Source organism: Ammospiza nelsoni, chromosome 3 (genome assembly GCF_027579445.1).
Source record: "Ammospiza nelsoni isolate bAmmNel1 chromosome 3, bAmmNel1.pri, whole genome shotgun sequence".
Lineage (NCBI taxonomy): Eukaryota > Metazoa > Chordata > Aves > Passeriformes > Passerellidae > Ammospiza > Ammospiza nelsoni.
The window spans coordinates 89,706,883-89,718,918 of NC_080635.1; the positions used below are offsets into that span (position 1 = coordinate 89,706,883).

The following is a 12,036-nucleotide window of genomic DNA, read 5'->3' on the forward strand; positions in this document are numbered from 1 at the left end:
ATGTTAGCAGCTCAAATGCACAAGTGATCTATGTCAGTCATTCAACAGCACACGATGTGATAAAAGATTTAAAACCAACATGCATCTGTGAATTGAAAACCTAGGCTTTGCATACATAAATAGGGTTAGTGAAAGACAATAGAAGAAATGATTGCAGAGAGGGCAAATAGAACATATACCTGAAAGGCACATTTTCATGCTATAAATGTCTGTGAAAGGTTAGAATATTTGGAAACAGTATGTGATTCAACACAACCATGCTATTCATGTTTACAGCACACAGCATTTCTGTATATACAATCAACAATATGGAATCAGATATTCCAGCACCAAATATTGCATTTAGTTCACATGGAAAGCATGAAGTCAGTTTGTCAACATTACCTGAACTCATTACACAGACTCTGCCTCTGTATGTATATGAGAATACTCTTAAATAGTCCATATTTAAGACTAATACTCATTAACAAATATATTCATGGTGTCTCAGAGAAAATTGTATTATGTCCTCCCATTTTCATACCCAGAAAAAAATTAGGAAAACCTGAAAGTAGATCACTTCTAGGATATTTCTGAGTGATATATGGGAGAGATGAACATGTTATTTTACAGTGTCATTTTTGCAGCAGAAATGCACACTTATCTAGCAGTCAAAGAATGGCTTTTAAGAGAAGAGTTAAGAGATGAATGATTTGCTTATCTTTCTTCATGCAAGGCACACATTATTAAGACTTTTCAGAAGAAGTTTGATGAATAGAATGCTCATGTGCACAGGTAAGGTCACATATATTTCATAGCAAATACACAAAACCTTCAGTCAATTAAATATCTAGTCCTTCCACACACTGTTAATTGCAGCTTCTTTTTTTGCTGATCATGTGTCATTTGAAAACCATGCAAGAAATCTCAAGAGGAACTGAAATCTAAGTTTGAATCTTGTTACCTTTTCTTCCATCTTTTCATCACCCAGATGTGCTTCCTGCAGCTGCTTCAAAGCTTCATTGGATAACAAGCTGTAGCTTTCCTGGAGGGATCTAACTTGCTTTTCCATTTCATGTCTCTCTTCATCTGTCATTCTATCATGGAAAAAGAAAAAATGGAATGAAGAGATCTCTGGGTAATTTGTAACTTGTTGGGAGTGATCTGCCTACCTTTACTTAAAAATGGGGAACAGAAATTAGTACAAGTAGTCTGGAAAAAATACAGCCTAATTACAAAGATGCTCAAGAAAGCTACAGTCTCATTGCAGTTATTCAGGAAAAGAAGCATTTAACTTTTGCATGGGGCTCTGTCTACTGGTTACCAGTCAAGACAGGTAACTATCAAGGAGTCTTGAGATATCTCAGCAATTTAGTAACTTAAATCTGTTTTCAGACACAAATGAAAAAATCTTGTGCTAGATAGTTCAAGTACTCATTTACTACAAATTTGTTAATTATTTTGACTTCAAATGAAATGTTAAATATCTAATATTTTTAAGATGACCAGAGGTATACAAACAAAGTCAAATTCTTGAAATCAACAAAATTGCATCAAGCTTCATCAAATGAGAAGATAAAAAACTCCCAAACTGTACACGACACGCAATTAGATCTAAAAGGATGTGATTTCTTTTTAAGCAAACAGTATGTATTTATTCAATTAATTTTACATTATTTGAAAAAATAAAAAATGGCATACTTGTCACTGTGCTTAGCTAAAAATGACTGAGTTGTCTGCAGAGCTTCAGCTATTTGTTCTTTCTTGGTTGACATTTCATGAAGGGAAATCTGAAAAATAAATAACCTGTGTTCAAAACTCAATAATGTATATAAATAAACAAAACAAACAAATGAACCCTTATTTGTATCTGGGACTAATCTCAATAATGAAAGAGCTTGATTTTTAAAAAAATACTGGCAATCAGTAGAGCAATATTATTTATCGGAATTGCATCATTTACATATTAGTCAGTCATTGTGATATGTCTTTTGATTAAGCAAGCTCTTTTTAGAAAACTAGTGGGCAAAACAAATAGAATATTTCAAAATGTTATTTGATAGAAAATTAACCAATCATTTAAAATCACTTATTGTAATTGGCACACTTAATAGTAGCTTTATAGAGGTTGTGTACAATAGTCATGTTCAAGAAGTTGCTCACCAAAATAAGAGATAACAAATTTTTGAAAAAATATAGCAGAAGACCACAAGCCTTCATGAAATTCAAAAACAGAGACAAATGCAATATGAGACACCTGGGAAAAAATGAATTATTAATTAATATTCTCCACACTATCAGTTCTGTGCCCTCCCCAATAAAGGACTTGTTCTGGTAGAGGAACTTGTGGGAATTTAATCTCCTATCTTTCCTGAGAATCTCCCTGCAGTCTCTTCAAAGAAAAGCACTCATAAAGGCAAATTATGAAAAGGGAGTTTTACAAGCTGGAGATGTTTTCAACATAGGTGCTAGGTCTTGAGCAAGGTGCTTGAGCCCTTCATTCACCTTGGTATGGACAAAACCAGTCTCTCCTTGTCTGCATTTACCAAAGGGCCCAAAAAGTCTCCGTTTGCAATCACAACCAGCAAGCCACAATCTCATCACCTGTACTGCTTGCACAGGAACCAAGAGAACCACTGGATGCACAAGAACCACTTCTTGCACTATCTATGCAAGAAGATGAGGTGAGCAGGCTGAAGTAGTAGATGGGGATCACAAAATCCATTTTACTCAGGGAACCAGTGTCACTGTGGCTGCTGTGTGCACCCTGTCACTACTGGCAGCAGCTTTTCTTCCCAGTGAAGAAGAAAAGCTGCTGCCAGTAGCAGTCTTCTTTGGCTACACTCCACAGCAACCCCAGTTCTCTAAGTGAAATGTATTTCAGCTGACATTAGCTATGAAATCACCAGTTTCTTTGCGTTTCTACACAATTTATCAAGGTATCATTGCTATTCAGTGGAGACACAAACATAGGCACCTCTGAAAGGTGCAGCCACCTTGCCAGGCCATTTCACAAGGGAAGCAAAGACCCTCAGCAAACACCCACCTCCCAGAGGAAGCCAAGACAGCCAACCCACAGGTTACTCACTGGAGGCTCGGGCTGGACAGAGGGAGATGGGAATGGCAACCACAGTTGCTGTGGTAAGCTAAGATGTCCTTACTAAGGAGTTGAGAGCTAGCCCAGTACTGATAAATGTTTGCAGTGTAGTCATTAACAAGGGCAGCATTGGATGCTTTTGCAAATTATGATTTTAGCTACTAGCAATTTACCAATTAATATGTTCAAATCAGTGCAAGCTCACTTCCTCCTGTAGATATAAGGACAAACTCAGAGCTAGCACTGGTCCTCTCTGAACAAGCTACATGCTGGAACAGTGCTCATCAGGACTGCCAACCTTCCCAACAGCAAACTGGACTTATGCACATGCTGGTCCAGTGGCTCTGGCACCAGAAAGCATCACCAAAATAAAACCATAGGAACAGGATGCCAAGAGGGCTAAAATCATGTTTGCATGATGACACATCCAGCAGTGTACTGAGGGATGTGGACAAGACACTGCTCTGTCCCTCTGCTGCTCAGTGTGCAGGTAAGCTTTCACCTACTGAAACCTTTCTAGGTGTAACTAAGCTATTTCATGGGGCAAGCCCAGCAGAGAAGGTCCTAGAAATGACATGAAACTTCACAGATGGAAATTTATGGTCTGAGTTAGAACTGCACCCAGTGACAATATCGTGTTAAATACAAAGGCATCAAGTTGGGCCACTCCAATAGCATCTGGACTAGTGTGATAACAGAGAGGCCTCAGTCAACATCTGCTGTGCTTCCTAGGACAGCAGTTTTGACTGTCTCTTAAGAAGACCCCTCAGATTAACTTTTCAAACACAAATAAATACAAACCTGGCCCTCAAGCCCCTCCTACCAACTTTCTCCTTCCTGGTGCCCAAAATGCCATTCTGACAGGATGCACTCTCCCTCTACAAAGGCTGACATACGGTATGCAGGGTCCAGTTTCTCTAAACTGATATTTTGCAGTGTCAGAATGTGTCATACACGAGGTCTGGAAAAAGCAGTGGGAGTTTCTTCCTGAGTAACATGCTTGTGTCCCTAAACATTGATGTTTATTTACCCAACTCTCTACTCACAACCAAATGTGAAATCATGTCCTGAGTGAAATGTGGATGGTGATTTGTAGGGGGAAAAATGTATTTATGGATTTTTTTTTGGCCTTTTAATCCATGCAAAAACCCAAAAAGAGGAAGTGGTGCTTTATTCAGAAGATATGTGTACCTGCTGCTTAGGTAAATCTGTCTTTTCAGCCTTTTCTCCTTCTTCTTTGCTGAGTGTCTTGCTGAGGTTTGACACCCATTTCAGTAAATCCCCAGCTTTCTCAACATGTTCCTTCTTTTCCTCTTCCATTGATTTCTGATGAGTGCCATGAATTGTAAAGAAACATGTAAATGTAAATTGTTGAAATATGTAACATTAATGTCTGTAGAAACACAATTCTATCACAATGCCATTATTATCACCACATAAACATAAAATTATTTCTTTTTTATTTACCACCACATGCATTACTATGACACTTTGATGTAGGAACAAAAATGGCACATAATTATTAACAATAAAAGAATACCTCAATTGATTTTTAATTATGATAAATGTGCTTATTCATACACACATGCAATCATTATAAAATTATTGATAGCAAGAAAAAGCATAGCTTCCCAGCCATTACTCAGCAGATAAAATCTCAAAAGCATTTGCATATAAAGTATCTTTGAATTGCTGCCTTTGCATTACCCTCAGGTAAGGATATATACAACCAGTATGGCATAACAGTATTTTGCACATTATGCACATGAATTACCAAATTACAATTAGGAAGAATACATTGCTTTTATGTCTACAGAAACAATAAAACATAAAAGTAAAATACTGAGACATTTAATCTTTTTCTGCACAGGAAAACATTCTCCCTTTCATATAAGTACAATCTGTTAGGTCGACACTTATCAATACTGAGAAAACACAGTCAAGCCCTTCCATGTACCATAAGTACAAATTAAAACATTTTATTTCAATGAATTTTTTTAAAAATTTGATATGTAATTGTAATTCATTTACCTATTAGAGCATAAGACAATTCTAAGAAAAAAAAAAATAACATGAAATTAGAGAAAAACTCAAGACAGGAAACACAACTTTCTGGTGTAAGCAGCCCCTTAAAATTAATGAAATACTAGTGTGAGAAAAAGTACTGATGCATGTGTGCTTACTACACTGCAGGTTTAATTCCTGTATATATTATTGCCACTCTTGTAAAACAAATGGTATCTGCAGACTCGTAATTTTAATTTAAGTAACAAGTCACCTTAAATACTGCACTGTGTTCACTCACAAAATGGTCAATCCCTCTCAACCTTATTGTAAGAATATGAGTATTGTCTCACCTAAATCTACCCACTTTGAACTAATACTAACTTCATCAACTTCAGTATAGTTTCTCATTTACACTACTTGCATGCAAAGTAATGACAGACAAGGCCTTCAGGTAAAGACTGAACACATAGATTGCATTTTTAAATTATTAATCTGCCTATCTATAAATTTCAGTTTTGCAATAAGTAATATCTAATTCCAGTTTCAGTGGTTTATGCTAATTAGTTGTTCATAACAATTAGTTTTACAGCAACTAATTATTGCTAGAAAACACCACTTATGATTTTCCATAAAAGCCATCACAGATATTTTCCTTAACTTTAACAGGTTTTAAAGCAGAGCCCAAAAGAAGTATTAATATCTTTTGTCCACTATGAATTATAGTAAAGACTGGAAATTCCCGTTTTCATGGGCTGAGCTGCTTCTAACAACCGCAGCCCAGTGTGGCAATCAAAAACAGCTCTATCTAAAGCTTCTTTGTAGGTTATCTTCTTCTTAGTTTTGGGGCATGTTAAAACTTTACCGTGAAATTTTTCATCCTTCATCTTTGTAGCTGTGACAGCATCAATGATACCATTCTTAATCGCATCTTCCATTGTGAGTCTGGAATGAGACTTTGGATCTATCAAGCCACCAGTCAAGTACTGATACTCCAGGCAGCGCATGCCCATGTCTTTGTCTATGGCACTTAAATGCACGGCCTCAACAGCTGACATAACAGTGTTCCTTACAGGATGAATGATCCCAGTAAAGATCAGCTCACACTGCTGGATTTGCTTGGCACAGCCATCATCAATTAACTCCCTTTGCAAAGCCTCTGAAACACTGTACTTTTTCCCTGTGAATGGATCAATTACACCTCCTGTACTAACCTGAGCTTCAAGACATCGGAGGGCAGTAACTCTGTCCACCAAATTTTTGCGTGAGGCTTTCAAGACTGGAATTCTTTCATTGGTTTCAGAAAGCCAGAACCCTGCAATAGGACTGTTTACATCTTTATTTGGCTGTGAACTGCTAACCAAGATATCACCAAACTCATTAACTGCGATGAGGCCCTCCTTATATTTGCTGACTAACGCTCTGTCAATTCTACCCTGATTTAAGGTCTCCTCAATATTAAACTGTACACCCGTTTTAAGATCTGTAAGCAAAAGAAAAGAATTTCCATCAGAGTCAAAACACGTAGACTCCTTCCAATCAAATTCCTGTTTCGAAAGCTCAAGATATGTAGCTTTATCAATATAATTTTTTTTATAAGCCTCATATGAAGTCATTTCACTTCCTGTGTCAACATTTATTACAGAAGTTTTATGACTTTTCTCTGCTGATGGGCTGCTTATTTTCCTTTCACCAACTGGAAGCAGAAAGCATTTACTGCTTACACTGAACAAACACATTTTCAGCAAATCACAGTAGTACATAGCTTTCCTGTTATTTGGATTGTGGAAACATTTTGCATTACTTGAAGGCTCATGCAAAAATTTTAAAATTGTGTTATTAAGCAAGCCAAGCTGCACAGCAGCTTCTGGAGGTACACGAACACTTCTTACAGGATCAATAACCCCCCCACATGCAATTTGAGCCTCAAGGATATTTTTACCTTTTTGTCTTTCTAAAAGTTGAGCTTCCACAGCCTGAAATACAGACAGCACTTTGCCAGAACAGCAATAACCTAGAACAGCTTTCTCTGCCTCAAGCAGTCTACTCTTGAATTCACTATCTGCAAGCCCTCTAATAACTGAATCATCAACAGAGAATTTCTGACCTGTTGTGGGATCAATAATGAAACCAGTAGCTGCTTGGGCCTCTAAAAATGCTAAGGCCAGTGCTTTTCTCATTATTTTTTTCTTTGCTGCCAAAGCAAAAGAGAGTACCTCTTTGCTGGATTCAAGGTACAGCCCAGCTATAGCTGTAGGTTTAGTTAAAAATTTTTCAAGACTTTTCTGAACCTCACCAACAGTTTTCTGCCCTGCAATGAGCTGCTCAACAGTGAGCCTGTCTAAAAGTTTAACTTCGGTCAACTGCCTGGCAGTTACATCATGTCGGAGACCTTGAAATTTAATAGCATCATATTCCTCTGTAAAACATTCCAGCTGAGTAGCATCATCAACAGTCCTCAAAACCTCTTCTCCTAAGAAAGAGCTCATCTTTGCAAAGTCTTCTTTCCTAAACCCTTCTGAAGTTTTGTATCCCTGAAACATTCTCTCTTCATTACCAAAAGTCTTGTCATTTTCTTGGTTTAATGTTGTGACTTCAACATGCATGTCATAGTGCTTGTTCTTCACTATCTGTAAATAGGAAGTTTTTGACACAGTGAGAAATACAACTGCAGACTAAGCTGTACACATAATTCACTCCTAAATCCACCACCAGAGAAACCAAAGGAAGAACTTGAATGCAAGTCAGAAAGGAGAACCACTACTAGGATTGGCAAGCAGAGATATATAAATAGCTTGAGTTTTGAATGCATTTGCCATTTCAAATATTTATTCAATAACAGGAATATGACTAGACTAAACATCAGTAACTGTTGTTTGTAACTATATGAGCTTACTGCTGTTAATCAAAACTTACTTTGACCAATAAAGATACAACAGTGTATGTGAATTTATTTTCAATACAGGTTTTTAAAATAATCTTTCTTAGACATTAACAAACCTGGTAGTAAGATCTAATATAAAGCTCTTTGTGTTAAGTAAGACAGAAGGGGTTCCCTTCACCAAGACATGAACATAAGAAATACTAAACAGTATAGTAATAAAGCATAACCAAAACCAGCCAACCAAATGGACTAGTAAAAGGCACCGTTAGGAAGGCAAACCCTCACAAAATGTAGTGTGTACCTCCAAGGGATGCAGTTTTACCAATCCTAATTCATGTTTTGAGTCTTCTCCATGTCTAATGGTTTGTCTGGAACTGTGTAGGTTCCTGTTCCTCAATGTGTCCCTTTCAGATGTTCCAGAGATTTGGCTTGCTTTATCAAAAGTTATCTGGAACTGTGTACTCGTCTGTGAGACAAACTCCGTAAAAGACTGGGAACTTGAATCTTCTAATGATTGGTTTATGCTTGACATCTGAAACTGCACCTCTCTTGGCACTGTGTCATCAGCACTCACATACAATGTATTTTCTTCTATTTGATCAGATTTAAAACCTGATCTTTCCTTTTTCTGCCTTAACAAAGGTGAGGTACGTGGAGGAAGCTGTTCAAATTCTTTAGTTGCAGTCTCACTCAGGAAATTGAAATCATTTCCTCTTCTCTCACAGCTCAATTTAAATCCAGAATCTTGGAGATCATTATTTTGCTGAACTTCATTCTGAAATGAAAGAAATCTCTGTTCACTCTCCCTGACCTGCAGATCCATCTTCTGTTTCAAGCTCTCAACCATGCGCTTCTGCACTTCCAATTCTTCCTCGAGTTTCCTGCACTTCTGGTGATAGTCCATCTCAGCCTGCTTCCCTTGCTGTAGTTGTTCGTGACATTTTTTGAGCCTTTCTTGCAGATCTTCCATTTGCCTCTTGTACAACATGATGTTTTCCTCAGCCATATGCTTTTCTTGCTGAAGAGCAACACATTCGAGTTTTATACCAGATATGTCCTTTTCTGTCATGCTATGGGATTCCAGTAATTTTTCAACTTTTTTCCTAAATTCCTCTGCAGAGTGTTTAAACTTAATGGATTCTTCCTGAAATAGAATCATCTTCTTGCGTGCCATCTGTTCATCCAGAGTCTTCTGATGGAGTTCGTCCTGCAATTTTTTTAATTTGCTACTTAGTTCTTGTATATGAGCTTGTTGTAGTGCCATCTTCTGCTCACTCATTCTCTTTTCCACAGTTAGAGCATTCATCTGAGCATTTAAATTTTTAACCTCCCGGTCAATGCTAAGGGCGGACACATTTTGTTTATCACATTTTTGTTTATAGTCACTAGCTAAGTCTTTTGTTTTTGCAAGATCAACTTCTAGGCTTTTGATTTTACATATGAATTCTTGCTCAATTATTGTTTGTTTGTGCAATTGTTCATTTGTTGTACGCAATTGTTCTTTGAAACCATCTGCTAGGGCTTTCAAAGCATCATTTTTCCTCTGAATATTTTCTTTTTCCAAAGCCATCTTCTCTGATTCAGACTGAATTTGCTTCATCAGTAGTTTTGTTTCAGTATTCCATTTATTAAGGTCTTCTATCTGTCTTTTCAATGTTTCTGACACCTGATTGCTTTTGGTTAATTCATTCTTCAGCATCTGAATTTCATGCTGGTTTTCTTTCTCTACTTTAGTTTTTTGAATCAATTCTTCTTTAATTTTCCTATATTGGTCTTGAAGATTATTTGCTTCTCCTTTACATGACTGTGTTCTATGTTCAGCTGCCAGCTTCTCTTTTTGAAGAAAACTGATTTGTGAATTTAAATGTTTGATAGTTATTTCAGTTTTTGTCTGTGATCTGGTTAATTCCTCTATTTCTCTTTTTAGCTGTGTCTTTTCTTGCTGAACAGACTTCAGGTCCTCCTGATAGTTCATCTTAAGTTTTTTAAGTTCCATATTTTCTTGCATGACCTCTTCAGCTTTACCTGTGGTTCTCTGTAGTTGCCTGTCCAGTTCTTTCAACTGTTGCAAATATCCCTGCTCTACCTGGTCTTTTTCCTCCAACTTAATTTTTAGACATTTAAGTTCACTGTTGACTTTATCTAGTTTTTCTTTTAATAAACGAGACTTTTCTTCTGTCGATGATTTTTGAAGTTCAATTTCATTCAGTTCATATTTCAGGTCTTTAATAGTTTTATCGGCTTTTTTGTTAGCAAGGGTCAACTCATCTATCTTTTGTTTAAGCTCTTCTACTTTTTTGGCTTCTAGTTTCTTTTGGAAGCTCGTAATTTCAGAATCAATCCTACACTGGCTGCCTGGCCCAGCTGTGAAAGTTGGCAGGGAAGTTTCTCTAGTCACAGAGTATGTGCCTTCAACAATCTTCCTTCTGGATTCAGTTGTTTCTCTTTCTTGCAGTTTTATTTCTGATAGGTTCCCTTTAAAGTCAAGATCTTGTTCCATTTGCTTGATGAGCTTCATAAGTTTCTCTTCCCCATCTGTTTTTTTCTTCAGTTCCTGCATCAAGGTTTTTTTTTGTTTCTCTAAATCATGAAGATTAGTATCTTTTCTTCTTAGAAGGTCTTCAAGGTTTCTTCTGGTAAAGGTGCTTTCTTCTATTTGATTTCGAAAAGCACGGAGGTTTTCTTCCAGTATACTCCTTTGTGTCTCTGCCTGAAAAATGAACTGCCTAACACACTCCAACTCCTGCTCTGCATCTGCTTTCTCTCTCTCAATGCTTTCTAGATCTATACGACACTGCTTTGCCTCTTGCTCAGCCTTGGTCTTCTGAAGACAGATCTCTTCCATCTCCTTCTGCTGCTTCTTCCGCTCTTTTTCTGCAGCTTCTCTCACTTTAGGGAGCTCCTGTTCCACTTGGCTTTTTTGTTTCTTCATATTCTCCAACATCTCCTCAAGTGTTTTTACCTTTCCCATGAGTTTTTTATTCTCATCAGCTGTGCTATTTTGCTGTGCCATTAGATCTGAATACGCCTGACGTGCGGATGCTTCCTTACTCCTTAAAATCTGTAAAAGAATAACATAAGTTGGAATGCACTTTTGTAATACAGCGTATGGAATGTATTAGGCTCTTAGAAAAGCAGAAGGGAAAATACTTACTCATGCATGCATGGTATGTCCAGAAAGCAGGATGAGCAGTTCCCACCACCATCACCTTCTCTTGAAGGCTTCAGGAAGTTACCATTAGCTAAATATGAAACCCTTGGCAAAGACATCCACAAAGCGAAGAAATCCTGCAGCCTCTCACTTCAGTCAGATGCTTCTTAGCAGAAAGCAGCACCAAACAGCTCACTTTGGCTGTCTCTCCAAACAAATAGGCAGAGCAAACAATGACCTGAATACAGTGTGCAAGAATTCCCAAAGAGAAAGTGGCCTACCATTTCTCAATCAGTTCAGCAGGATCTGGAAAAAGGATTTAAGCTTGCAAGCAGAAATGACACAAGAAAAGTTTATAAATCCCCTCCAAGAAAAGAAACAGTATCTTAGAGCCAAGATGCAGCAGGTCCATAAATATCCAAACCCCCACACATCTGCTCTCCACAGTGTGCTCGCCAGCCCCAGTGCCCCCACTGACCCAGCTGGGGGACCAGCGAGAGCACAGCTGCTCTGCAGCGCAGACACACAGCTGTAAACAGGGTAATTAGGAAAATCCCAATGAAAACCAGCTGGCTGGTAGTCTCCATATATTGGCAGATCCAGAGCAAGTCCTTTGAGCAAGGAGTGTAATCACCAGTGATAATATGGTTGAAACTATACATACCTTGTCTTCATTAGCACTGCTGCGGTGCTAAGTTACCAAATGTGAGCTAACATGAAGTAAGAACACACCTATATTCCTATGATCATACAAACAGGGCAAAGGGTAACGACAGCAACGTTTTCAAACAAACAAACCATTGGGTTACTTTAAATTTACCAGATTTACTTGATTTTTTGTATGATATCTGAGACCTTTCTTAAAAGGCTAATGCAAAGGCAGCTTCTCCAGTTTCTCTCCATATTTCCCTGTATTATAAT

General features: G+C 37.6%; 1 protein-coding gene across 11 annotated transcripts in view; it reads right to left on the bottom strand.

Moving 5' to 3' along the window:
* Positions 1-12,036, bottom strand: part of DST (dystonin) — a 288,951-nt gene that overhangs the window by 110,400 nt on the left and 166,515 nt on the right. For 10 of the 11 annotated variants that reach the window (XM_059468642.1, XM_059468637.1, XM_059468645.1 and 7 more), the window contains 3 exons: positions 4,268-4,402; positions 1,681-1,769; positions 944-1,076 (listed from right to left, as the gene is read on the bottom strand). In XM_059468642.1, the coding sequence (XP_059324625.1) occupies positions 944-1,076; positions 1,681-1,769; positions 4,268-4,402 (357 nt within the window). Of the gene's footprint in view, positions 1-943; positions 1,077-1,680; positions 1,770-4,267; positions 4,403-4,519; positions 7,711-8,265; positions 11,026-12,036 lie in introns of those variants that run through there. The other variant, XM_059468647.1, reaches the window with a different exon arrangement.